At 38.8% G+C, this 26,825-nt stretch overlaps 1 protein-coding gene across 1 annotated transcript in view; it reads left to right on the top strand.

Annotated features, from left to right (window-relative positions):
- The window catches only part of ATRNL1 (attractin like 1), a 749,151-nt gene that overhangs the window by 235,164 nt on the left and 487,162 nt on the right, over positions 1–26,825 (top strand). Inside the window, exon 22 of the mRNA XM_055118743.1 lies at positions 18,625–18,719. Coding sequence (XP_054974718.1) covers positions 18,625–18,719 — 95 coding nt within the window. The remainder of the gene's footprint in view (positions 1–18,624; positions 18,720–26,825) is intronic.

Genomic DNA, 26,825 nt, shown 5'->3' with positions numbered 1-26,825 from the left:
TACTTCTGTTCATTTCTGGTCTATTTAACTACAGTTGATTTTTATTTTGATATATATTTTTTGAAGTTAAACTCATTGATTAGTTCTACAGACTTTTTTTGTAGATTGCATCATATTTTCTACATAATCAATAATGTCTTCTATTATTACTGGAATTTGATTCATTTCTTTCCTTTATGAATGCCTTTGATTTATCTATCTTTTGTGTCATATTACATTCCCTATTAACATGACAGATGGAGTAAGCCTGCAAATATTATTCTTCCTGATCTTAGAGGGGAAGCAGTCAGTCATTCACTTTTAATATGATGTCACTTTTTCCTAGATACCTTTATCAGATTTAGAAAATATTCTGATAGTCTATTGGATAGTTTGTTTTTTTTAATCAAATGTGTCAGATGTTTTTTTAATCAAGAGTGTCAGATTTTTTTTTCTATATCATTTGAGACCATTATAAGATGTTTATATTTTACTTTTGCAGTGTAACCTTATATTTTAAAATTAAGAAATGGATCTACCATTCTTTTTGTCTATTCATTAACTTTCAGATGTTAGGATTCTTCCTTCATTTTTTTTCCCTTTGATTTCTGGGCCACACTTGGCAGTACTCAGGGGTTGCCTCTGGCTCTGTGCTCAGGGATCACTCCTGTTAGTGCTCAGAGGACCAGATACAGTACTGGGGATTAAACCTGGGTTGGTGCATGCAAAGTAAGTGCATGCAATGTTTGGCTGTACTCCCTCCCTAGCCCTGGATGTTTGGATTATTTCTCAGTGTTGGCTATAATGTAAAATACTGAAATAAACATCATAGGGTCATAGTGTAACCATGTCTTCATTTCCCTGGTAAACTCCTGTATTAAGTTTATGCTCAAATTTTTAAGAGAGACTTTTAAATTGTTTTTACACAGGCATATCATTTTATATTCCTTCTAGAATACAAATATATATATTTATAAATATCTCAATATCTCACCTTTTCCTTATCTTCAAAATTCTTTAGTCTTTTCATTTTTTTTTCTTTTTGCTTTTTGAACCCCAGCTATTTTCAGGGGTTACTCCTGGCTCTGCACTCAGGAATTACTCCTGGTGGTGCTTCGTGGACCATATGGGATGCCGGGGGTTGAACCCGAGCCAGCTGTGTGCAAGGCAAACTCCCTACCTGCTGTACTATGGCTCTGGCCCTTGTCTGTCTTTTCAAATTTAAAGCCAGAATATAGTATAGAACATAGCTTGTGGTTTTAATTTGCATCACTCTTTGCAATTAATGTTGAGTTCAGTTTTTGTGTCTGTGTCTTAAACTTGTTTTGTTAACTGTGAAAAATATGTTCTATTTTTCCTATGCTTTTTCTGCTATTTTAAAATGTTTTTCTTTTAAATTAGTTTTATTCATCTTATGTAAAAGTGAGATTTGTTTCAGTATATTGCTCTAATGCTTATAAACTCCTGTGAACTTAATTTTTAATTAGCAATTTTATAAGACTTGTTTGATTTTTAAATGCAAATAAGTCTTATTTTATTTCTCCTTTTCTAAATTTTGGTTCCTTTATAGGAATGGATGGTTGAAATATCTTACTTCAGTACGAGTCAAAATGATAGTAGTAATTATCACCATCAAGTAATTTTTGCTATAATATATAGAATATATCCTCTATAAAAATTTCTAAGTCAGAGTGCTATAAGATTCAATCATGAATGACTCCTTTTAATATTTAAATAAATGTGAAGGTGCATGAGGATGTGTTTTTTTGGGGGGGTGAGTCAGATATATACATGAATTATTCTTTGTGATATAAATATATAGTGCTATTTATATTTGTTTAGAATTATTCGCTAAAATAAATACAGCATATATATGTATATATATACACATACATATATTTGTAAATCACTATGGCATTTTAGCTTTCCTTTTCCAGTTTCATGCTGTGTAATTATCTAATAGCCTTTTTTCTCTTTTTTTGGTTTGGGCCGTACCCAGAGGTTCTCAGGGGCTATTATGGGTCAGTTCTATCGGTCAGTTCTTGGAAGTCCCCAATCATATTTAGGGCACTGTGTGATGCCAGAGATCAAATCTGGGTGTCCTGCAGGCACTGCATATATTCAACCTTTGAAAATATCTCCCTGGTCCAGTAATAGCTTTTAAAATGAATTTGAGTAAGTGATTTGAGTAATTTGAGAAAAATTTGTTTTTTCAAACAAAAATAAAAATTATTAAGTGACTTTAAATATTAGCTAAATTCAACAAGATTCTCTTAATCTCATGAAGTTTTTTTCTTTTTTGTAGTTCTCCTCTGAAACCCCCCCGCCCCCCCCACATACCCCATTGATCTTTTTATTTTTGCCATATTATAGGATCAGCTTTTGGGGGTTACTTATCTTGTTCACTGATTTTCTTTTCTTTTCTTTTTTTTTGCTTTAGTTTTTGTTTTCTGACCACATCTGAGGTGTGAGTGGGTTACTCTTGGCTCTGCAGTCAGGAATTACTCGTGGTAGAGCTTGGGAGACCCTATGGTATCCTGGAAATTGAATCCGGACACCCTGCCCACACTAATATTGCCCCAGCCCTGATTTTATTTTCCATCTCATCAATTTTAGGTTTATTTTAGTTTTTTTTTTTCAAAAACAGAGTTTGAGTTTAACTTTTGTTACCACTTTCAAATTATTGAGGAAATTTCTTACTTTCCAATTAAGTAAATCTTTCTAAAATCACTTTTTCAGAATTTTTCTCTAACTTTGTTGAGATGGTGGCACTTACAATCCCATACCTGACCTAGGCGTTTTTGGGCCCGTGGGCTATTTGACTCTGTTTGCGGCAATTTTGTCAATCACACTCGGTGTGGAGTAGGCATGCACTCAGCACCCAGTACTGTGTGGGGTCTGAGTGTACTGTGCGGGGTCTGAGTGTACTGTGTGGGGTCTGAGTGTACACATTGGGGCCTGAGTGTACTGTGTGGGTCCTGAGTGTACTGTGTGGGGCCTGAGTATATTGTGTGGGGCCTGAGTGTACTGTGCGGGGTCTGAGTATACTGTGCGGGGCCTGAGTGTACTGTGCGGGGCCTGAGTGTACTGTTCGGGGTCTGAGTATACGGTACTGAGTGTACTGTGCGGGGTCTGAGTGTACTGTTCGGGGTCTGAGTGTACTGGGTGGGGCCTGAGTGTACTGTGCGGGGCCTGAGTGTACTGTTCGGGGTCTGAGTGTACTGTGTGGGGCCTGAGTGTACTGTGTGGGGTCTGAGTATACTGTGCGGGGCCTGAGTGTACTGTGCGGGGCCTGAGTGTACTGTTCGGGGTCTGAGTGTACTGTGCGGGGTCAGAGTGTACTGTGCTGAGTGTACTGTGCGGGGTCTGAGTGTACTGTTCGGGGTCTGAGTGTACTGGGTGGGGCCTGAGTGTACTGTGCGGGGCCTGAGTGTACTGTGCGGGTCCTGAGTGTACTGTGAGGGGCCTGAGTGTACTGTGAGGGGCCTGAGTGTACTGTGCGGGGCCTGAGTGTACTGTGTGGGGTCTGAGTGTACTGTGTGGGGCCTGAGTGTACTGGGTGGGACCTGAAGTGTGGCTGCGGTACCCAAGTGGACGTTCCAGCCCCGGAGAGCAAGCAGTTATCTACACTCAGTTTTAGTAGAATGAGACTGAGAGATCTTGATTCCAATTCATTTTGATTTAGAGGAAACACTATTTCATAAGTGTATGTTAGTTCTTTAACTAGAAGAATCACAAAACACCAGCTAGCCTCCATATTTATGGGATTCTTACTGTTTCTTTTTATTTATTTGGTTAGGATTGCAAAACTATGATATTCTTGCTCTTCTTTTTCTTGATTGGGAGACTTCTGTATGAACAAATAGCAATTATATGTCTTTTATAGAAGTAAGACATTGACTTTTTACATTTAAGACCAAGAGATGTTTTTCTTCTAAGCCAGTGCTGCCCAGTTTAAATATGTGTGCATCATACACAATTGAGAATTTTCAGCCGCTACATAAAAAAGTCAAAGGAAGCAAGCAAAGTTATTTTTACTAGTCTTCTTTAACTCAGCATATCTAAAAGGTCATTTGACTTAGAGGGCTATAAAAGTTTACAAGTAATTTTTTTCTGTTTATTTCAAAGGGAGTTTATTTGAAATACAGTCTGTGATTTATGACAGCAGCCTCAATTCCAAACACAGTAATACTCTAATAGTCACTGTGACTACTGATGTCTACCATTGTTGGACTATCAAAACTCGATCTATAGGGTCTCTGGATTGAAAACTCTGTGACCTTTTTGGAAAATGGGGTGGGCTAATTTCTCTCTCTGATGCATATGCCCAGAATTCCTCCCACCTAACTTCCTCTTGCATGTAAATGGCCCAGCGCCACACCTCCAAATTTTCCAGTGGGCAATATCTGATACTCCTGCTGATATACTAGTAGGGGCACAGCAAATTTGATGGGAAAGTTGTGTTGAAGCCCACCAAGCTCAACGAACAAAAACAATACCACAGGGGCTTAACCAGCACCAGCCAGCCCAGTAAATCCTGAGACAATGACTTTTAATAACAGCGTTGTGAGATACAACTGGGCTATCGCACAGTGGTAGGGCGTTTGCCTTTCACGCGGCCGACCCGTGTTCGATTCCTCCTCCCCTCTCAGAGAGCCCGGCAAGCTACCGAGAGTATTGAGCCCGCACGGCAGAGTCTGGCAAGCTTCCCATGGCGTATTTAATATGCCAAAAACAGTAACAATAAGTCTCACAATGAGAGATGTTGCTGGTGCCCGCTCGAACAAATCTATGAGCAACGGGATGACAGTGACAGTGAGATACAACAATGATCACCAATTGAGTTGTATTAATGCATTTTCTGATCATTCTATTTGTTTGAACAACCAATATGAAGTAAATTTGTTTTTACTTGCTAAGGGGGCTGGAAGGATAGCACAGCGGGTAGGGCGTTTGCTTTGCATGCCAACGACACAGGTTCAATTCCTTCGTCCCTCTCGGAGAGCCCGGCAAGCTACCGAGAGTATTGAGCCCGCAAGGCAGAGCTAGGGAAGATCACACTGGTGGTGGGATTCTTACTGCAACATTGAATACCTGAAGCAACTATGTTATGAGCAACTTTATAAACCACAGTATTTAAATTAAAACAATAAGATGAGAAAAAGCATTCGAATGCAGCACTAGATGGCAGTCTTGTCATGTGTTTTGAGACTTAACATTTGAAAGGAATAATGTTTGGGGGGAAAGGAAGGTTCAGTAGTTCTTGAAATATTGTTAATAGAAAATTTTTTTTTTGATGTTAAAGAGTAAAGTTAAAAATGCCAGTCTGCACTGTCGCTTAAGCATTTGAATGCAAGATGGTGTTAATTGAAAATAGTACTTCAGCAGTTTGATCTTGTACATTCTTTTGGTTTTTCAAACTGTAGCTTAAAGCCAAACAACCAAATGTAGTAAAACACTTCCCTGCCTCACATAGTAAAAGAAAGGCTCTAGCAAAGATATCTGATTTAACTGGTCCTCGTAAGTGTGACATTCTAAATTTGTTCTTAGCAAATATAAACATTAGTAATCTCTAAGTAGTGTTTATTTCCCCCCTTTGATGTTTTCTTTTAAATGTAACAGCAGTTGTAATGAGGAAAATCTCAAACATAAATTGTAAGACTGAGCTATTAAAATTATATATACACAATATTTTCTTATAATACAGTGAGTAGAGCAGTGCCCAAAAGTCACTTTCTGCAGCCATCTCTTTTATGCTACTCCTCTTAAGTCAAAATTCATAATTACTGTGCTTTAGTGTATTTTCAAGTGATATTATAACAGATTTTGGTTTATTTTACCTCTTACTCATTGAATATTCAGCTTTATTTTTAATTTCTGTAACTACTTAAGGTTAAGGGTGAAATTTTATAGTAATAACAACAACAACAATAACAATACACTATCTCTTTAAAGAATGTAGAATTTAATTACAAATTTAAATTCTCTCATTACCTGGGCCTGGGGAGGTAGTACAGTGCCTGCTATGAACAGATTTTCTGATTATCTGTACCTCGTCATATCTTTATATTTCTATAATGTAGAATTGTCTACTCATCACATTATAAACCCATTTATTATTATTAATTCATTTATGCTTATGATTTGGATTAAATACAAACTTATTACCATATTATATATTGGATTTGATTATCCTTGTGTTGATAACGAGGCAAATTTCTAATAAACATTGTATGCCTACAAATTTAAAAAGCCAATTCCAGTGTATTAGAATTCCGTCCTATAAAACTCAATTTAAATTCATATTTAAAGGAATTAACTCTATTTCATTCCAAAATGGAACAAAAGAGTTCTTCTGTTTAAATACACTGCATTTCGTTAGTTAATGTCTCATAAAACTTTTAAACCTTTTACTGTGAAAGGCTATTCAAATAGGATTTAGAAGTTCCATCTCCATAATGAACAGACGTGACCTCCACGAACACAGAGATTCTAAGTTTTATTGAAAGTGGGTTTGACTTTTTCCTTATAGGGGCCCTCTCTCAGCAGAGTTGGGGGACCCTGCGCCTCTTGAGCAGCTACTTAGCACCACACTGGGTAGAGCTGGGGAGATGAAGCATTTGGCGCTAGGGATCAAGTTCAGGTCCTCAGACACTCGAGGCATTTTCTCTGCCACTTGAGATATATTCCTGGCCCTGGATATAGGTTTTCCTTTACTCAAAAATCTGGGAACCATAAGCCATGTCTTATTAGCACTCTTACTTAAAAAGTGGGTGCTTCCTAGCAGACTTATATATATATATACATATATGCATTTATATATATATAAATATATGTATATATATATATAAGTGAAAATATATGTATTGTGACTCTATGGGCAAATATAATTTTTTCATTGTTGTGGAGGCCACACTTGGCTATTTTTGGGGACTCTGAAGTCACCCGTGGTGGTGCTGAGCCCTGGAGGTGCCCCTGAACACCTCCATATACCCCAGAATGCTTGGGGGAGGGTGAGTATTTTTATCGATGGGTGTTTGACCAAAGTCTTTGGAGATCAGAGTTATAGGTTTTCACATAATGCTGCTTTGCATTTTGAAATGGATTTTCATGAAGTGATATCCTTTAAGCATCGCTTGTTTATTTAAATAAAAACAGTCTTCTCCCGACCCCTTTCCACCCACCAGACCTAGGCTATGAAACATTTGCTTCAAATAAAATCTAAGCAGATTCCCATATGTCATTGCAGAAGAATGCAAAGTTCAGCTATTTAGAGATAATATCAAATGACGGAAGGTGGAATTTGAAGAGGCGATGATGCATATTATATGAAAAAATCCTAAATTAGAATGATTGATGTATGACTTTGGTGTTCATTGTCTATCTTCTTTCATTCGTTGAGGATAGAGAAATAATCCAACGAGTATAATGTAGATCCTAGGTCACACAATCATTTTTAAAGTGTGGATAATTATAAGATAACGTTCTTTTTCTGTAATAATATAGTAGCACATGTTCAACTTGCAAAAATTCCTGCAACAGATTTTATCTCTTGAAATAGTCTGAATGTTCCAAGTTCAAGAGCAATTCTTAACTGATCACTTTAAGCACGGATAACACAGCTCAGCAAACAAAGAAAAGCTGTGTTTATTGAATATTTATTATGTGCAAAAGAATTTAATGCTGATTATTTCATTTACCGCGAGTGTGACATGTCTTTTTTCCCTCCTCATTTACTAAAGATTCCCTCCTGTAAAGTTAGGAGTGAGTGTCACTTATTGGCATTGGCTCACTTTTGTTTATTCATTCTACATTTATTTATTGACTAACCACTTTGTTGGACTCTGGGGATATTATAGTGAACAGAACAGGTTCTGCTCCATTGAAGCTTATAAGCTAGTAGGGAAAATTAAACCCATTATACAATTACCTAAATATTATTGTCATAAGAACTCTGATGAGAATTATAGCTGCTTGGGGAGTATACTGCAAGCCAGTCGGACCCAGTTTGTGGCCCAGAGAGTGGGCCATGACTGAAGGATGGCATGAAGCAAGGGCAAGAATGGGTTCTGATGTGGCAGATGAGCCATGGAGGGGGTGTGGTTGAGCAACGATGGTGTGAGGATGGGAGCAAGGAGAATCAGTGGAGGCAACATGCACCTGACCTGTTGCTAGGCAGGGCATCATGTGGGAGATGCAAAAATAAAGAGAATTTGGGTATGAGAGGCTAGGGGCAAGGTTCCTGAGGTCTGCAGGACCAACATCACGTCTTGCGTTCCAGACCATCTAAGGAGTTTGGTCTTCGGGAAAATGGGAAGTCTTTGAAGGGAGTGAAGGGGCAGTCAAATGTTAAGTTTTACTTTGAAAACAAGTCTGTTTGCAGTGTTTCAATGGTTCAGTGAGGACAACGGAGCGTGATAATAGATGGTTTCAGTCATTTTCTGAGGCATGTTCCTGGAACTACATGTCATGCTTATAAAATGCAACGAGACCATAACCAAACTGGAACTTAAATTCTTATGAATTTTATTATTTACTAAGCAGTTTTCAAGGTCTGAAAATTTATTTTTGCCAACACATAATTACTTATGCACTGTTATTTAAAACCTATTTGGATTCTTGATATTATTTTCAAGAATCTCCTGCCCCCGTGCCAGGCTATCTTCACCGGGGCCCCCTCGGAGGGGGGCAGATTGAGTCTCCCTCCCCGCCCCAAGCAGAGTCCCGGCAGCTGAAAACTTCCAGAACCCAGACACAGCCATGCTCAAGACCATACTCCACACGCTCGGATGAGCCTCACTCATGAGGGAACCTGCAGAGGAACCTTGGTATGCAGGACCTGTGGCTGAGATCTCCAAGCCTACTCAGATCAGAACTGAGCCTCCTTCACCCAGATCCCCTGTGGCAGTCACATCCACAAACTGCCCCCAGCACCATGTAATCTTATCAATGGCCAAGATCCAGAGACTATAAAATAAAGCTCCCAGTATCCCTTCCACCAACATTGGTGGAGGAGAATGGGCACTGGTGGAGGGATTTGTAAAAGATCATTGTATGACTGAAATGCAAACACAAAAGTTCATACAGTTACAAACTGTACCTCATGATAATTTGCTAATAAAAAATTTTAAAAAATAATAAAGCTCCCAGAAGAAAGACTGCCCAAAAGCCCTCTGTCCCTCCTGAGAGCCTGGCAAGCTACCAAGGGTATATCACCCTCATGGCGAACCTGGCAAGCCACCCGTGGCGTATTCGATATGCCAAAAACCATAACAATAACGGGCCTCATTCCCCTGACCCTGAAAGAGCCCCCAGTATGGCAGGGTTGGGAAAGAGGAGTAAGAAGAGGCTGATAAAATCTCAGGGCTGAACTAGGCTGCCAAAACGAAGAAGGACTAAAATGACTGTCTCTACTTTCAACGCACATACACTGGCGTAGGAAGCATCCATCAATGGCTGGCTGCCACCTATGAGATGGTTGGACTTCTTTGTCAAGACCCTGAACGAACGGTTTGATGCTCTTCGTGTTCCTGGAGCGAGCAGACACCATTGGGCTACACTAGCACATGACAGGGATGAATGGAGACATTACTGGTGCCCGCTCGAGCAAATTGATGAGCAATGAAATGACAAGTGATACAAGTGATACAAGTGATATTATTGTCAAAACTATATTGTATATCCTTCTAGGACCCTTTGAGGTGGCTAATACGTGATCATGAACATATAATTTTCTGTGAAAGCATATAACTATGTATATATATACATGAGTATATGCTTGAGTCTTTTTGGCTTGGCGGCCACGCCTGGTAATACTTGAGACTCTGCGTTTAGCTGTCACTCCGAGATGTGCTTGGAGGACCATACATGCAGTGTTCGAGGTTGAATCCTGCTTGACTGCATGTAAGCCAAGTGCCTTTTCTGCCATACTATCTCTCCAGACTTGTTTTTAATTTACTCTTTTTTTCTTTTAACTTTAAAAACATTAATTTTATTACAGCACCATGAATTACAAAGTTGTTCATAGTTGAGTTATAGACATACAATGTGTGTCTAAAAAACCTATCCAGATTTTTGCTTGATTTTTGTTATCTTTTAGTATTCACTCGGAACAGTTTAGTAAATAAAGGAAGCAAAATAACATGTGTTGAATGTTTTGTATTATGATTCAGTTTTCTATAAACCAAATATACACTAACACAATTGTGATTAACCTACAGAGCAATCCTACGAGACAGGAAATTTCATTTCACTGAGGTTAATTAACCTCATAAGATAACCCAGTTGGTAAATATAAGATTACAATAGAGATCTTCCTAAATGCTATGGATAATGCTAAATTGAAAGTGAAATGACTTATTATCTGACTTTAATGCTTTCAAAATTTCTGAAACAATTATAAATTTATGTAAGAATTATTCTGGTCCCAAATAAGACGAAATTTGTTTGAACAGTGCTTCTCCTATAGCAAATCCAGATAGGATTAGTCTCATTTGGGATTTAATATTTTGCTTTCTTAGACATATGGTAGGCTGCTTACCTTGCATGTGGTCAACTGAGCTTAAATCCCCAGCATCCAGCACTGTTCCCCAAACTCCACAAGGAGTAATTCTGGAGTACAGTCAGAAATTACCCCTGAGCATTGCCAGGTGTGCCCCCCAAAAAAAACAAACACAGAAAGGGATATTTCCAACATATACTTTATTGGAGGGCCACACTGGAACATGCTACTCTGGCTGTGCACTCAGGGGTCACTTCTGGTGATGCTCAGTGGACCCTGTGCAGTGTTGGGTATGGAAGGTGGGTTGTTTGCATGGTAGCGGAACATCCTACCCACGGTGCTATCTCTCTGATCCTTCCAACATACACTTGGATGATTTTTATAGCTGATTATCATTTTCTTAAAAACTATACATTATTTTATACGACTTTTGAAAAAGTAGTTAAAATTCAGTATTGGCTTTTGGTCAAATATATAGTGTACTTGCATAAACTACTTTCTTCAGCAGTTCAGTTCAGGAAAATGCCTTTTCCTAGAGAAAAATGTTTAGTTTTCAGTTTGAATGAATTATCCTCTAATGAGGAGGGTACAGAAGAGCTTTGTCAGGGCTTACTCTTGACTCTGTGCTTGGGGACCTTCTGGCGATGCTTAGGGACTCTATGAGGTGCAGGGCATTGAACCAGGTTGGCCATGTACAAGGCAAACATTCCACCACCTGTACTGTCTCTCTGGCCCTGCATGAATTCTTTAAATATGTTGTGCATGTTGAAAACTCTTTTTCCTTGCCACTTTATTTGATTTAACTTCCATCAGGCTGGTTTGTGATCAGTTATTGTATATAATTTGTTATTTATTCTCCATTGAAAATGGCAGCCTCTCTTTTTGCTCTCTGTTCCCCAATGGCTAAACTACCTACAAAAACGTGCTGATGAATGTAAAAATTTAACCTTGGGATTGCTCTGACAGTCATCATTATCTTGTGTGTTTGTGTTACTTCCCGAATAAGAGTGAAGTAGGAATCAGATGACATTTTGGGGAAGATTTCGTATAGAGTCACAGAGATAGTATGGTGGTTAAGGTGCATTCCTACATATAGCTAGCCTCAGTTTGATTCCCTAACACTGCATCGATACCTGAGCTTCACTGGGTGCAGCTCTTAGTCCCTGAACACTGTCACTGGTGGACTCAAGCAGAAATATGCCCTTGGACTCTTGCGCTGAATGACCAACCAGAAAAACTCATCTGGCTCCATTTAATCTGTAACTGAGAAAAAAAAAGATAATCTGTAACTGAGAACCATATAAAAATATATCAGGGATTAAGAAGTAAAACTAACAGAAAGAAGCTTTGTGAATAATCATTAAAAGAATTCCTCCTCCTCCCCCTTTTTAAAAAAATCTTAATTATGCAAACAGTTCATTCTAGAAAAGAGAGACCAGGAGATCCCTACCCAAAGAATATTGTTGCTAATATTGTTAGGTATTTTTACCAGTATTTTATCTGATCACTGATTGTGTAACAGGCTGAATCATGAAAGATGTCCACATTCTGGGGCTGGAGCGATAGCACAGTGGGTAGGGCATTTGCCTTGCACGAGCCGACCTGGGTTTGATTCCCAGCATCCCATATGGTCCCCCAAGCACCACCAGGGGTAATTCCTGAGTGCAGAGCCAGGAGTAACCCCTGAGCATTGCCGGGTGTGACCCCCCCCCCAGAAAAAGTTTTTAAAAAAAGATGTCCACATTCTGATCCACGAAACCAGTGAACAGATTACCTTTAATGGCAAAGGAAGACGTGTGGATAGATTAGGTCAGTGGTGTTCTTATTACAGGAAGAGAGGCAAGAGATTACACGTGGTGCTGTAACTGTGACAATGGCATCGGGGACTTAGAGGCAGTCTGAACCTTGGTAGGGGAATGAGGGATCCATTCTCCTTTAGAGACCCCCAAAGGAGTAGATGGATTCCTTTTATCCTGCAAGATAAAGGGAATTTATCCTGCCCTTTATAAAGGGCAAAAAAAAAAAAGATAAAGGATAAATATCTTTATCCTACAAGATTCATGGGGTCTTCAGACCATCAGAATCATCAGATCTCACATTTGTATTGTTTCCAGCCACTTTCTTTGTTAACTTGTTAGAGCTAACATACACTTGCTTTTATTTTTCTTTTCTTAAAATATATGGTGGGGTTTTGTTTTGGGTTGTTGTTATTGTTGATATATCATAATTTACAAGTCTTTTGAGGTTGCTTTATGGTGGCAGAGCTTCAAAACCAATCCCTTTACCAGTGTTTCAAGAGTCCCTCTACCATATTATTTTTCCAAATATGAAGTATTTATTACAATATTAATCTTTAATCTAACCTGAATATCTTTATTAGATAATGACATATAATAACAGATGTCATTATCTGTTCCTAGAACTACCAGTACTTCATAGTTTAAAGATAATTATATTCACGCTTTTTGAAATTATCAGCTTTTAAAAATATATTTTTAAATTTTCTGCATGAAATATATCTTCAATGCAGTTTGAGTATACAACACAGTATTGGTAGCTACCAGTTAGTATTATACACAAGACTTTTAGAACTTACTAGTGTTGCAACTTGAGACTTTATGTCCACTGATTACCAACCATCCTTATAAGCTCCTGATTCATTTCCATGTTTTTAAACTCCTTTAGCTGCCTCACATCAATAGAACCATGCAGAATTTGTTCTTCTGTGATTGGTTCTTTTCCTTAGTTCCAGCAATACCTCTTTGGGGTAGCACTGTAGCACTGTCATCCTGTTGTTCATTGATTTGCTCGAGCGGGCACCAGCACCGTCTCCATTGTGAGACTTGTTACTGTTTTTGGCATATTGAATATGCCACGGGTAGCTTGCCAGCCTCTGCCGTGCGGGCGGAATACTCTTGGTAGCTTGCCTGGCTCTCCGAGAGGGATGGAGGAATCGAACCCGGGCCAACCGTGTGCAGGGCAAACACCCTACCTGCTGTCCTATCACTCCAGTCTATGCGTGATAGCGCTTCTGTCCCGCAGGTCAGGATGGCCGAGTGGTCTAAGGCGCCAGACCTCTTTGGGGTATTCATTAAAATTTTTGAAATCAGCATCTTGAAGAGGTCATAGCACTCCCTTGTTGATTGCAGTACTATTCACAGCTGGCATTGGGAGATAGTTTAAAATGCATCCATGGAGGGGCTGGAGCGATAGCACAGCGGGGAGGGCGTTTGCCTTGCACTCGGGCGACCCAGGTTCGATTCCCAGCATCTCATATGGTTCCCCGACACCGCCAGGAGTAATTCCTGAGTGCAGAGCCAGGAGTAACCCCTGTGCATCGCCGGGTGTGACCCAAAGAGAAAAAATAATGCATCCATGGAGAAGAAAATGTGGTGTTTACATAATGTGAGAATAGTATTTCTTCACAAAGCAAACACCTTCAGTACAAACGTTGGACATAGTTTCCTTTGTAGTTGCATAAATATCATGGTTATGAAATGTTTTTCTAAAATATATTTATTTATTTATTCTGGCGGTACTCAGGGTTTACTCCTGGTGATGCTCGGTGACCATACGGTTACCAAAGATTGAATTTGGGTGGCCACGTGCAAGGCAAATGCCCTACCTGCTATACTATCATTCCTGTCCCCATGAATTGTTTTTATGGTTTTTGTTTGGCTGGGTTTTGGTGCCAAGGATTGAGCCTGTGGCCCTCATATAGGCTGTTTTATTTATATATTTTTTGTTTTTATTAGGTAAGGTCAGTTTAAAGGATGGGTATGGGTGTGGCAACGCACGATGCCCAGAGCATCTCAGGAGTTCCTCTGAGCATGGAGCCAGGAGTATCCCTCAAGTACCAACAGTTATAGCTCCCAAATTAATAACAACAACAACAACAACAACAACAACAACAACAAGACAGAATAAGACTGTATAATTGAGGGGTACACTTTGCCATCTTTTGAAAATGTTACCCCATTACACCTCACACCTACTACCATAGTACCAGTGTCTTTTCACCACAGTTCATTGGCGCCCCCTTGATCAGGCTTCCCCTCTCCTCTTTAGTCACCTCAGGTCTGCCATTAGCGTTCAGAATTTTTCTTTTGACTTGGTTTCTTTCCTTCTCTTTATCCTCCATATGAGTGAGATCATCTGGTACTTGACATTTTCCTTCTTATTTATTTCACTTAGCATAATCCTTTCCAGCCTCCCTCCATGGGGTTGCGAAAGACAGAATTTCACTCTCTTACGACTGAGTAGCACTGCGTTGTGTATAGACGCCACATTTTCTTTATCCACTTGCTCTCGTTGAACAAGTACTTCACTAGCCCACATCTTGAATATTACTATTTTTTAAAACTTTTTTTTTTATTGACTCTCTGTGAGATAGACCACAACAAAGCTGTGCATGATTGGACTCAGTCACACGGTGTTCCAACACCCGTCCCTCCACCAGTGTACATTTCCCAGTACCAGTGTCCCCAGGTTCCCTCCCATCACCCCTTACCCTCCACAACCTGCCTGCCTCTATGGTGGGCATCTTTTCTTTCTTTCTTTCTTTCTTTCTTTCTTTCTTTCTTTCTTTCTTTCTTTCTTTCTTTCTTTCTTTCTTTCTTTCTTTCTTTCTTTCTTTCTTTCTTTCTTTCTTTCTTTCTCTCTCTTTCTTTCTCTCTCTTTCTCTCTCTCTTTCTTTCTCTCTCTCTTTCTTTCTTTCTTTCTTTCTTTCTTTCTTTCTTTCTTTCTTTCTTTCTTTCTTTCTTTCTTTCTTTCTTTCTTTCTTTCTTTCTTTCTTTCTTTCTTTCTTTCTTTCTTTCTTTCTTTCTTTCTTTCTTTCTTTCTTTCTTTCTTTCTTTCTTTCTTTCTTTCTTTCTTTCTTTCTTTCCTTCTTTCTCTCTCTCTGCTTTTGGGCATTGTGGTTTGCAATGTTGATACTGAAAGGTTATCAAAAATATCCTGTTACCGACCTTTAACCCTCATATCTTGTCCAGCGTGATCATCCCCAGTTATTACTGCCATACAGGTTTCTTTATCTTACCTCAATGATTACATCTTGAATATTATTAATATTGATGCAGTGAACATTGGTGTATATATATAATTTCAAATTAGTGTTTTTATATTTTTGACAAAGACATCAAAGAGTGAAATTGCTGGGTAATACAGTGTACACTATTTTTTATTTTGTGAGAAATCTCGATACTGATAACCACCATATTTACAAAACTCATTCGCACGAAAACAACCCCATCAAAAAAGGAGTAGAAAAACTGCCGAAATATTTCATCTAAGAAGACATAGATGGACAACAGGCTCATAAAAAATACTCATTATTATCACTTATATCAAGGAAATTCAAATCCAAATATAGTGAGGCCTTTCAGCTGTGTGACATATACCAAACTGACCAGAAGCAACAAATATTATGGGCTTGGTGTAAAAGAAACCCCAAATGAAGCTTCTGAAATGTCAGTTGGTTCAACATCTGGGGGAAGTTTCACGACCCAAATCCCAGGTAAGTGCAGGTACTTTCCAAACTGCTGTGTCTGCCCGGCTCTCAGCTCGGCCTCCACATAGCAGTTGGGATTTTAATGAGTTACGCAGACTTGACACCGTCTAAACTAAGATTCTCATTTAATCCCTCAATTTCTAGTAAATAGGACCTATTCTTATTTGTTTCACTTATATTTATCGTTGGGCTGGAGTTATAGCACAGCGGTAGGGCATTTGCCTTGCACGCAGCCGACCCGGGTTTGATTCTTCCGCCCCTCTCGGAGAGCCCGGGAAGCTACTGAGACTATCTCGCCCTCCCGGCAGAGCCTGGCAAGCTCCCCGTGGCGTATCTGATATGCCAAACACAGTAACAACAAATCTCACAATGGAGATGTTACTGGTGCCCGCTCGAGCAAATCGATGAGCAACGGGATAACAGTGACAGTGACAGTATTTATATTTATATTTGTCTTAACAGCAGTAGGGCGTTTGCCTTGCATGCTGCCAACCCGGGTTTGATTCCTCCGCCTCTCTCGGAGAGCCCGCCAAGCTACCGAGAGTATCCTGCCCGCACGGGCAGAGCCTGGCAAGTTATCTGTGGTATATTCGATATGTCAAAAACAGTAACAACAAGTCTCACAATGGAGACGCTACTGGTGCCTGCTTGAGCAAATCGATGAATAACGGGACGACAGTGCTACAGTGGTATATCAAAATATTGACATTTTGCTTTATTTGTTGTCCGTAAGCCTTTACTTTTCAATTTTTTCAAACTGTAACATTTTTATTCTGCAAGTAATCTTTGCTGTGCTTTCTTTCCAGTCACAGTTTGCCTTGCCTCTTCTGCCATTACCCAGGCCATTATCACCTGTCCTCTGTTTTCTTACCACAGCCTATTCTTCCTTTGAGATGTTTATTTTATTTAGTTTTTTTTCTGCTTGCTCTACTTATATTTTCTCTACCTACTTATGCTCTTACTCTCTTTTTTTCTTTAAATGTCTCCTCAAAATTACTAGCAGTTCTCCAACCCTGATAGCAATTTCTTTCTTCACTGGCTTATTATTCTCTAAAATACTTATCATTTATAACCCTATAATACTTACCATTTACTAATTTCCAGTGTACATCAAATAGAATTTAAGTTGCACAAGGCCAGAATTTTTAACTTTCTATCCATTTATTTAGTATTTTTGGTCATGCCTGGCTGTGCTCAGGATTCTGTGCTCAGGTATCGGTCTTGGTGGGCTCCGGGACCACATGGGGTGCCAGGAATGGAACCCTGGTTGACCGTATGCAAGGCAAGCACCCTACCCACTGTACTGTCTTTTTGACCCCAGAATTTATTTTTTTTTATTGTTGTGTCTGGCACCCGTTGGATTTTCTTCTGCTTTTCCTGGCAGTCAGATGAAACTGAGCGATTTGGTGCATTGCATTATTCTCATCATATCCTAGGATTCTTTTAAATCCTGAGTACAGAGTATTGCCTGCACTAAATTATTCAGGTAATAGGTAGGCTGGATCTCACTGTACAGTAAGCAACAGAAAAATGATGCTAACAGTTTAAACCATAAGCTCAGTGAGATTATATCATCTGTGTTTTTTTTTTTTTAGTTTATTAAGGGCTGGGAGCATAACATGAAAGTTAGTTATCACAAAATGGAGGTCATTCCTATCTAAAATAATTTGAAGTTATTATAGATGGCAATTTAGCATTATTAATAATTCTTCATTATTTTCTGTGTGATGATGCTAATTATCAATAGAGGCTTCTTAGTGTCCTAGTATGTGTAGGGGACAGGGGGAGGGAAGCTCTTTCTCCTTGTTCATTTAAAGGTAGATTTCTAGGGTGGTGTTGACTTTTTTTTTTCTGAAATGGGTGATAGACCAAATAAGTTTGGGGATCGGAAACCACCTTGTTTTTTTTTATGTACATGGAAAAAAAAGTGAAAATTCCCTCCTAAACCTTTTCTTTTAATCAGTTGTTGATAAAACTTACTACTGTAGAATGTTTTTCCTAGTCATCTAACAATGGCTGAGAGCAAAAATGACCACAAAAGGAGCACCAAGAGGTCATACGTGGGGAAGGTGTTTGCCCCACACATGGCCAACTCAGGGGTACTGCTGGTGTGACCCAAAACAAAACTGCACAAATCACAGACAAAACTAAAGGAGAGTTTTAAAAACTTACTGCAAAAATAAGTGAGCAAGTAACTGTGTAATGGCATTATGTTGGAATACTGTAAGATTAAAATTTATATTTTCAATACATTTTTTTGTTGTATGAAAGTAGGATACAAATGTCTTTCTAAGTACAAAATTTTAACTGGAATAAATGCGCCAAAGTGTTATCTTTATTTTTCTCATGAAAAGATTGTGATGATTTTTATTTTCTTTTATGTAGTTTTCAGAATGTTTGCAGTGTTCGTGGAACCTTTATAATGATGAAGAAGTAATTACTATCATTTTAAAAAATTAGAAGCTTTTCAATACCTATGGTTTGCTTTTTTGTTGCTTGTTGATAATAATTTATGTTTTTTCTGTCATGAAAAGGTCACTAATAATTGTTTTCAAAACTAATATGCAGTATGTTATCACTTGATTGTTCTCAAAGTTTTCAAGATGCACTTTCGATTGTATTTTTCTCTTCACAGACAGCCTTTTGATTGACTATCAGTTTACATTCAGCTTATTACAGGAAGATGACCGTCACCACACTGCCATAAACTTCATAGCAAACCCAGAACAGGTAAGAAGGCTATTTATCTTTTTTTTGTGTGTGTAATTATAGTAAACCCAGGACAAAACTGTTGTCATCTTTCATTGTACTCTTGCCTCATCTGAGAATTATCATACTGTAGGGGCTTGGTAGATATACCAATCCTTTTCATTTTTTTATTTTCTGTAAAGCTTAGATAAACTTGTGATTCAGAAAATTTGTGTTTCCTATTTTAGATTTTGCAAGCATTTCTACACTTTAAATTATGTTGTTTCTGTTATTTATTCATACTTATGGCTGTGCTTCTGTTTGTGATTAGCTCTACAACTGGGAGTAGTTTTATTTGAAAATAAAATCCATAAGTTCAGAATATACTATATTAAATAATATATTTTTCCTATATAGTTAGATATAGTGAGTTCTCATTGCATATTTTTCCCCTAAGTCCACTGACTTATCTGAGGTATGAATGCTGGATTTTTCTTTATATAAATTATTTTTATTGACGTATAATTGACATATTATGCTGTATGAGCTTAAAAATATACAGCTTGGGGACAAAAAATCTATACACAGCTTGTTGATTTGATACATTTATGTAATGCAGTATGTTATCACTATAGAAATGAAATAAAAATTCTGTCACAACTTTCTTTTGTGTAGTGAGACTGACTCAGATTTTTGTTGTCTTAGCAACTTTGAAGCTTCTAATACAATACTATTGTCATTAACCATGAGATAGTATATTAGATTCTAGGACTTATTCATCTGTTTCTGAGACAGCACCCTTAAGCCTGTCTCCTATTTCTCCAAACTGTCCTTATAAGTACTACGAATTGAACATTTGTATCCCTCCAAAATTAAGTGCTGTATTTTTATGTTTGGTGTGTTTAGTGCCATAGGGATGAGGGCTTTGGGGGCTTGATTAAGTCAGGAGGATATAGTTCTAAGAAATGAAGTTGATTTACTCAACGAAGAAGCCCTAGAAATGCCCACTTTCCCTTTCACCCCATGAAGACACAAAAAAGAGGTCCGTGTATGTGTATGCTTTTTTGGTTTGTTTGTTTATTTTTTGCTTTTTGGGTCACACCCAGTGATGCTAAGGGGTTACTCCTGGCTCTGCACTCAGGAATTACTCCTGGCGGTGCTTGCGCAAGGCAAACCCTACCCACCGTACTATCGCTTTGGCCCAAGAGGTCTGTGTATGAACTGGAAGTGAGACTTGATGAACTGTGAATCTGCTGGCAGTTTTATCTTGGAATTCTTTGCTTCCAGCGTTGTGAACAAAGAAATTCTTGTTATTTATCAGCCAGTCTATGGCATTTTTTGCTATACTGTCTTGGATGGATGAAGACTGTAAGAATTCAATTTCTTTTGAACATGGGTATCCAGTTTTTTCTCCACCATCTGTTGAAGAGCCCGTACTTTCCCCAAGGCATATTTTGGGAGCCCTCATCAAAGATTAGCTGCCCATGTACATGGGGGTTATATCTGAACTCTGTTGTATCGCATCGGTCAGCTGTCATTATTAATGCCAACCATATGTGTGTATATTGAATTTGTGGATTTTTGTTGTTGTTTTTGAGTCACCTCGAATTACAAATTTCTTTATGATTGTATTTTCAGGCATATAATGTTTCAACACTAATCCCTTCACCAGTGTCCACTTTCCCTTGCCAGTGTCCCCAGTTTTGTTCCCACCTCACTTCCTGTCTCTTCCTATCTCTATCCTAAGTCACTTTTTCCCCTAGGCACTGTGGTTTATTTGCAGTCTGGTCACAGCTAGGGTGTCATGCATATCACTTTACCACCTTTCAGCACGTTGGATCATGTGCTTTAACTACAGTAGTTTCGTTTGTTTGTTTCGTTTCCTTTTTTTTTTTCCTTTGGAGGGTGGGGGACACTCCTGGTGGTGCTTAGGGCTTACACCTGCTCTCCACCAAAGGATCACTGCTGGTGGGGCCCAGGGGAATGTACAGGATGCCTTGGATTAGGGTTACTATTGTGTAAGGCAAGCACCTTTCCTGCTCTGGTATCTCTGTGGTTACTACAGAGTTACTATCTCTGTAGTGACTGTGGGGGGTTTTAAATATATTTTTAAATCAAGAAATAGGATGTTCCAGCTTTGTTTTTAAAATTGTTGGAATTGTTGGATATTTTTGTTATATTTCTGTAAGAAATTCCACTAGAATTTATAGATTGCTTTGGGTAATATGGATTTTAACAGCATCACGTTTCTTTCTATTATCCATGACTTAATTTCACCCATGGTTTATCATTTTCAAAGTTCAGATCTTTTATCTTCTGGGTTAAGTTATTTTTAAGTTTTTCTCCTTGGTGAATTCATCTAGTTTATTATTAATATATTAAAAACTGATTTTGTTTTGCATTGTTGGGGAGCAAACCTAGAATCTCCACTGGGGGGCATGTATTCTGCTCCTGCAGATAGAATCCTGGCTCATTTTCATCTTAGATTCTCGATTGCATGTCCTTTCTTCCCCCCAGATTTGGAACACTTTTGATCATTATTTATTTTAGAATTTTGCCATTATTTTCTTATTATAAGTTTTCTTTCCCATCTTCCCCCGGGACATCCCTAATGCATATATTAATGGTCTCCCGTAAGTCCATTAAGCTTTCTTCACCCACTCTTTCACATTCTTCTAAAATTTTGCCCCCTGCTTTGGTAATTTCCTATTATCTGCTTTCAAGTTTGCTGATTCTTTCTTCTCATTCATTAAGCCCTTCTTTTTGAAACTCTCTATTAAATTTTAAGTTCACTTATTGCATTATTCTGCCCCACTATTTCTATTTGCTCCTTTTTAATGGTTTCTGTCTCTGGTCCTCTTTTTTTTCAGTTCGTGTATCATTTCTTATTTTTATTCAGTTATCTTTCTGTGGTTTCTTTTTCACTCCTTTATCTTCTTTAATGGGGCTGTCTTGAATTCCTTGCCGGGAGAGTGTAGATCTTCATTTCTCTAAGATCAGTTACTGGAAACGCGTTTGCATCTTGGTGGCATCACATATTTCTGACCCTTCACGTTCAGTGTGGTCCTGCATTGTTGTTCACACATGTGGCTGCGTGTTCCCTTCCTGGTCCTCGCAGATGTACATTTCCTGGTCACAGGAGGTGCCTTCACCATCGGCACAGCTAGACATGGCAGGGGCACGGTTAGCTTTGGCCCATTGACCCCCTCTCTTCTTTCCTTTGTTGGGGACCAGGGGGTGTCTCTGGTTGTGTGTTTCTCCAACTCTTTCTGATTCTCACAAAGGCCAGGCCCGGGGAAGCCCAACCCTCCTCATTCTCCTTCCTCCTCCTAAATTTTCGGGGTGGCGCTCCAGGCTCACCGAGCCCTGCTTGTGTAGTCTCTGCCCGCCCTTCCCTCTCCCTCTGGACAGTGCACTGTAATCTAGGGTGCTGGGTCCACGCCCCCCAACTCCTGCCCTCCTTCCCCGGCGAGGGGTTTCAGGGTTGTGTGTCCCAACTCATCGCTCCGCGTTGTTTTAGCTGCAAGGGGCCACCCTGACCTCCTTCATTCTCTGCTGCCAGCAGATGTTCCCGTTTTGCTCGTTTCCTCCCCGGCTCCGGGTGAGGCAGGTAGAGTCTGCTCTCCCCGGAAGGATGCTGAAGTTCTCCGTGCAGGGCTGAGGATGGCAGCTCCACGCTGCCTGCTTGCTTCTGGGCCTCCCAGGTCTCACTGATGCTCCTGCGTGCTCGCACGCACAAAGCGACAGTGTTCCTACCTCTAATAAAGTGGCATTGGCTAGTTTCACGTTCACTTTGAAGAAAGGTATTTTGGCTTACACATTGTTGAAATGGTGGGGTATTTTACTCGGGGAGGGGGAGGAAGAATGAGAGCAAGGACTTTCAGTTCTGCCATTTGGCTGATTCTACTTCCTGTTGCTGAGTTTTTACTATTTTAATCTATTATATCCATATGATCCATTCCAATAGCTTTTCAAATAGATAAAACCTTAATTTAACATATATGTTGATATCTGCTACCCTCCTTTCTCTAAAATATTTTATTGGACTTCCCACAAAATGCGCCATTTCTTTTAAAATGTTTTTTTTTTACCTTATTAATGAACCATGATTCATAGTTACTGATAGAGGAGTCAGGCATAATTTATGAAATTTTGTTTGTATGGTATGTTATTACTTATTTTTTAGATTTAAAGAATGCTGCCATCTCTGGAAAACACTTAATTTTTGAAAAAAAATTTAAATGGAAGATTTTAAAGATGACTAAAGTGTCATTTGCTGTATAATAAAGCTGTAACTTAAATAATATGTCAGAACCTAATATGATATAAAATTCTTATAAGTACATCACCGTAACCTTTAACTTCTTTTGTAGTGTGGCACAGTATAGAAAAATGAAAGTTGTTTAACCATTTAGGTGTACAATTTTGAAGTATGCTTACAGTTTCATACCACCCACCATTATTCATCAGTTTTCTTTTTTTGTTTTAACAATGTGAACACAATCCCTGCATCCATTAAAGGACAGTAGGTAGGGCACTTGCTTGCATGAGCCAATCCCTGGCACCCCAGATGGCCTTCCAAGCCTGCTAGGAGTGATCCCTGTACACAGAGTTAAGAGTAAGCTCTGACGCATTTTCTGGGTGTGACCCCCAAAACAAAAAATTGGTAACACTTGAGCCCTCTCCATATCCAGCCCTTGATAGCTGAAGTCTTTAGCTTACATTTTTCTGTATGACATTGTGCATTCTCGGTACTCATGAAAGTATGATCGTGCAGTATTTCTCTTTCTGTCTGGCTCTGGCATGCTGTTATCATAGCCTGACTTACAGAGCTCCCCATGTTCACATTGCAGCATATGTCAACATTTTATTCTTTATCTATTAAGAATAAATGACTTAATAGTAATTCCAAGCTTCTTGAGAGTGGAATTTGTGACTCAGAATCTGGGCATGATTAATAGTTCTCTCCAGTATTATCCACAGTGTCATATGTGCAGCTCAGAAATAGCCGTGATTCAGGTTTGCTTCTCTCCTGTTTCCTCTTTCAATTTTCAGAAACCCTTGAGTTCTTCTCTGGGAGCGTTAGCTGTCTTTCCTACTGTCTTGTCCAGTCTGAGCCACTCGCTCAGACACATGGTCTTTGAGGCTGAAGGATGCCGAACTGTATGAGAGGTGTCACTTATGAATGCTGCAACATCATTACTTCTAATTTCTAATGATATAAATATAATTTTCAATTGAAGACATTCAATTTGAAACTATTCAAAATTAATGTGGAATTTGGTCAAGGCTACCCAGTTAAACTGCAAGCTATTACTAAAAATAAGATTCCTTAATTATTTATACATTCCCGCCAATTTTATAAATTTAATTCTGAGCCATTAAACATCCCTTCTAGTCAGTCCTTCCATGCGAGCAGTTTCTACACTCATTTCCTGTCCAGTGTTATTCTGTTGAACTTACCCACACCGAACCAGCCACATCCTTGGAGAATGATTTCTTTTCATTTACCATGATAATTGTCATAGAACTTCTTTTGCCTCAGAATTTTTTTCTTGATCTTAAATGTATTTTCTGAGATTCTTGTTAAGGTACTGTACATTTTAATAATGCCTAAATGTGGAGCTGATACTTTGAGCCCCCAATGTTTTTTTGAGGGTGGACTCTGTGTTTATGGGGGTCTTGGGGGGTGGGTTGGTCAATCCCGCAGTGCTTAGGAGCTATCCCTGGTTCTCTGTTTAGGGTTTCATGTGGTGCCATCACGATCACAGCCACCATAGCCTTATGACAGGCCAAGTGCCTTACTCCTTGTACTGTCTGTCCAACCCTGAGCTAAAACCTTAAGATGCTTTCCAATTTTATGAATTGGAATTAATGGCGAGCATGCTCTTTATTAATTCTTTTCATTACTTCATAAACCCTATATAGTGATGAAGAAGTGTAACTCTTTCTCTGGTTCAGTTAGTTCTTTGTGATGGCATATACATTACCATTAGTTACCAGTAGGTTCCTTCTTTCAATTCTGGGTTTTTCATGATACAACATTAATTACATATTGAAGTAAACATTACCGCTACTGATCAACATAATTTGTTGAAGAGATCTGTCTGAGTACTAGTATGAAAAGCATCTTTGTTTAATTAATAGGGCTGAAGTAATGTTTAATTATCTTTTCGGCATTATCTTGAATCATTGTCAGCTTTTTCCCAGTAATGTCTTAAAAGATATAGGAAGGTTTCAATAAATATGGCACTTGTGGTATGTAGATTGTGGGAATTTCTATCGCATATGATTTATAGAACTCAGTAAGCTAACTGTCATCTTAGGCTTCGTAGCCATTGATGAGCTTGACTGATCAAAGATGCAGTATTATCCTGAAATACTTGTATTGAAACCCCAGGCTCTATTTTTTTCTATGTCTTCCTTGTTTTGTTGTTGTTAGTAAAAAAAGCTCATGCCTTTTTTGCAATATTAATGAGCACTCTCCTGGGAGTTGTGTTTGACAGTCATTCAACTCCATTATAATGTATTTTGCATGTCCTTGAATATGATTATTCTTTTTTTTCCATATTGACAAGAATATCTTTATTGCATCTAGGTTTAAACAAGAGGAGATGTTACTTAAACTCAGTTCAATCATTGCTCAGCGTTTACACTTGTTCTGTTATCTTCTGCTATTTTATTTATTTATTTATTTATTTATTTATTTATTTCCCCTCCTTTTTTTATCGAATCACCATGTGGAAAGTTACAAAGCGTTCAGGCTTAAGTCTCAGTTATACAGTTATTGAACACCCATCCCTTCACCAGTGCACATATTTCACCACCAAGAACCTCAGTATACTTCCCCTCCCCCCGCCTGTGTAGCTGATAATTTTCACTTTACTTTCTCTTTACTTTGATTACATTCAGTATTTCCACAAACAACTCACTATTATTGTTTGGAGTTCCCCCCCCAAAATCAGACCTGCTGAAAAGGAAGCATTTGATAATTTGTCTTCCATTGCTAAGAATGAAGAGCTATGAGGTTTTGGATTTCTGTGTTTTAGTATTTTAGTAATTAAGTCCAGGGAAAATTCTGTCAGAAATTGCATCATTGCAAGCTTGTACCTCTCTTTACTGGTCCTTATAAGATGGAGGTCTTCATGCCTTCCCCCCTGCTCCCCCCTCCCCAAAGAAAAAGCAGAGAGAGAAAAAAACCTTTCCTCTCCTGCGTAGGTGGCATGGGGCCGTGATTTAGTTCACAGTCTAGAGACATTTCAGCAAGAAGCTGCTGGTAGCAAAAATAGTTTAGCTGGCCTCTGGGATCATGGTCATCCAGCAACAGAGAGGCTGCACACGTGCGGCCACTCGGGTTACATCTCGGCGGAGAGCCGAAGATGATTATTCTTATTTAGTCTGATTTGCTTCCTGAAAACTGTGAAGATCATGTTTTCTGGTGTTTATCAAGGATTGTTAATAGTTCTTCAAGAAACCTAGCTGTCTCTTTGTCTATGACAATCATTAAAAGTAAATGTTACTTGGAGTTACGGATTGAACCTTATTGTATCATTTCAGTAGGATGATTGCCATAATTCATCCCCAGTTTTTGAATTTTGTGATGTTCCTTATGCCTTTCGACAGGAAAAGGCCGTATCCTTCAGACAATTTCGCTCTCAGATTGTTATATCAAAATGAGGAGCTTCACTGTCGACAGACTTATTTTCTCTTAAGTGGCCCTAAAATTCTGAGATACATTTTCTAATCCTTGCCTGTTTTATCTTATTTTTAAAAATAGCTATGTTAGGGTATAAATTTATGTGGTTTTGGTATTTGGGTCTATGTTTGAAAAGATCATAGCATACAACTCTTGAGGTTAAACATATTGAATATTGAACATTGGGGCTGAAACAATAGTACAGTGGGTAGAGACATTTGCCTTATGCATTGCAAGCCCGGGTTTGATCCCTGGCATCCCATATGATCTCCCATGAGCCACCAAGAGTAATTACTGAGTGAAGATCCAGGAGTAACCCCGGAACATGGCTGGCTATGACCCAAAAAGGCAAAAAGAAAAATAAATAAATAAAACAAAAAACCTATTGAACAGGATTATCATTTTTTATCTGAAGCACTAATCAGTTATAATCATCCACACTTTGTGGTTCC

Source organism: Sorex araneus, chromosome 11 (genome assembly GCF_027595985.1).
Source record: "Sorex araneus isolate mSorAra2 chromosome 11, mSorAra2.pri, whole genome shotgun sequence".
NCBI lineage: Eukaryota > Metazoa > Chordata > Mammalia > Eulipotyphla > Soricidae > Sorex > Sorex araneus.
Note: the sequence above shows the minus strand (reverse complement) of the source record. Positions and strands in the feature narration are given on the sequence as shown.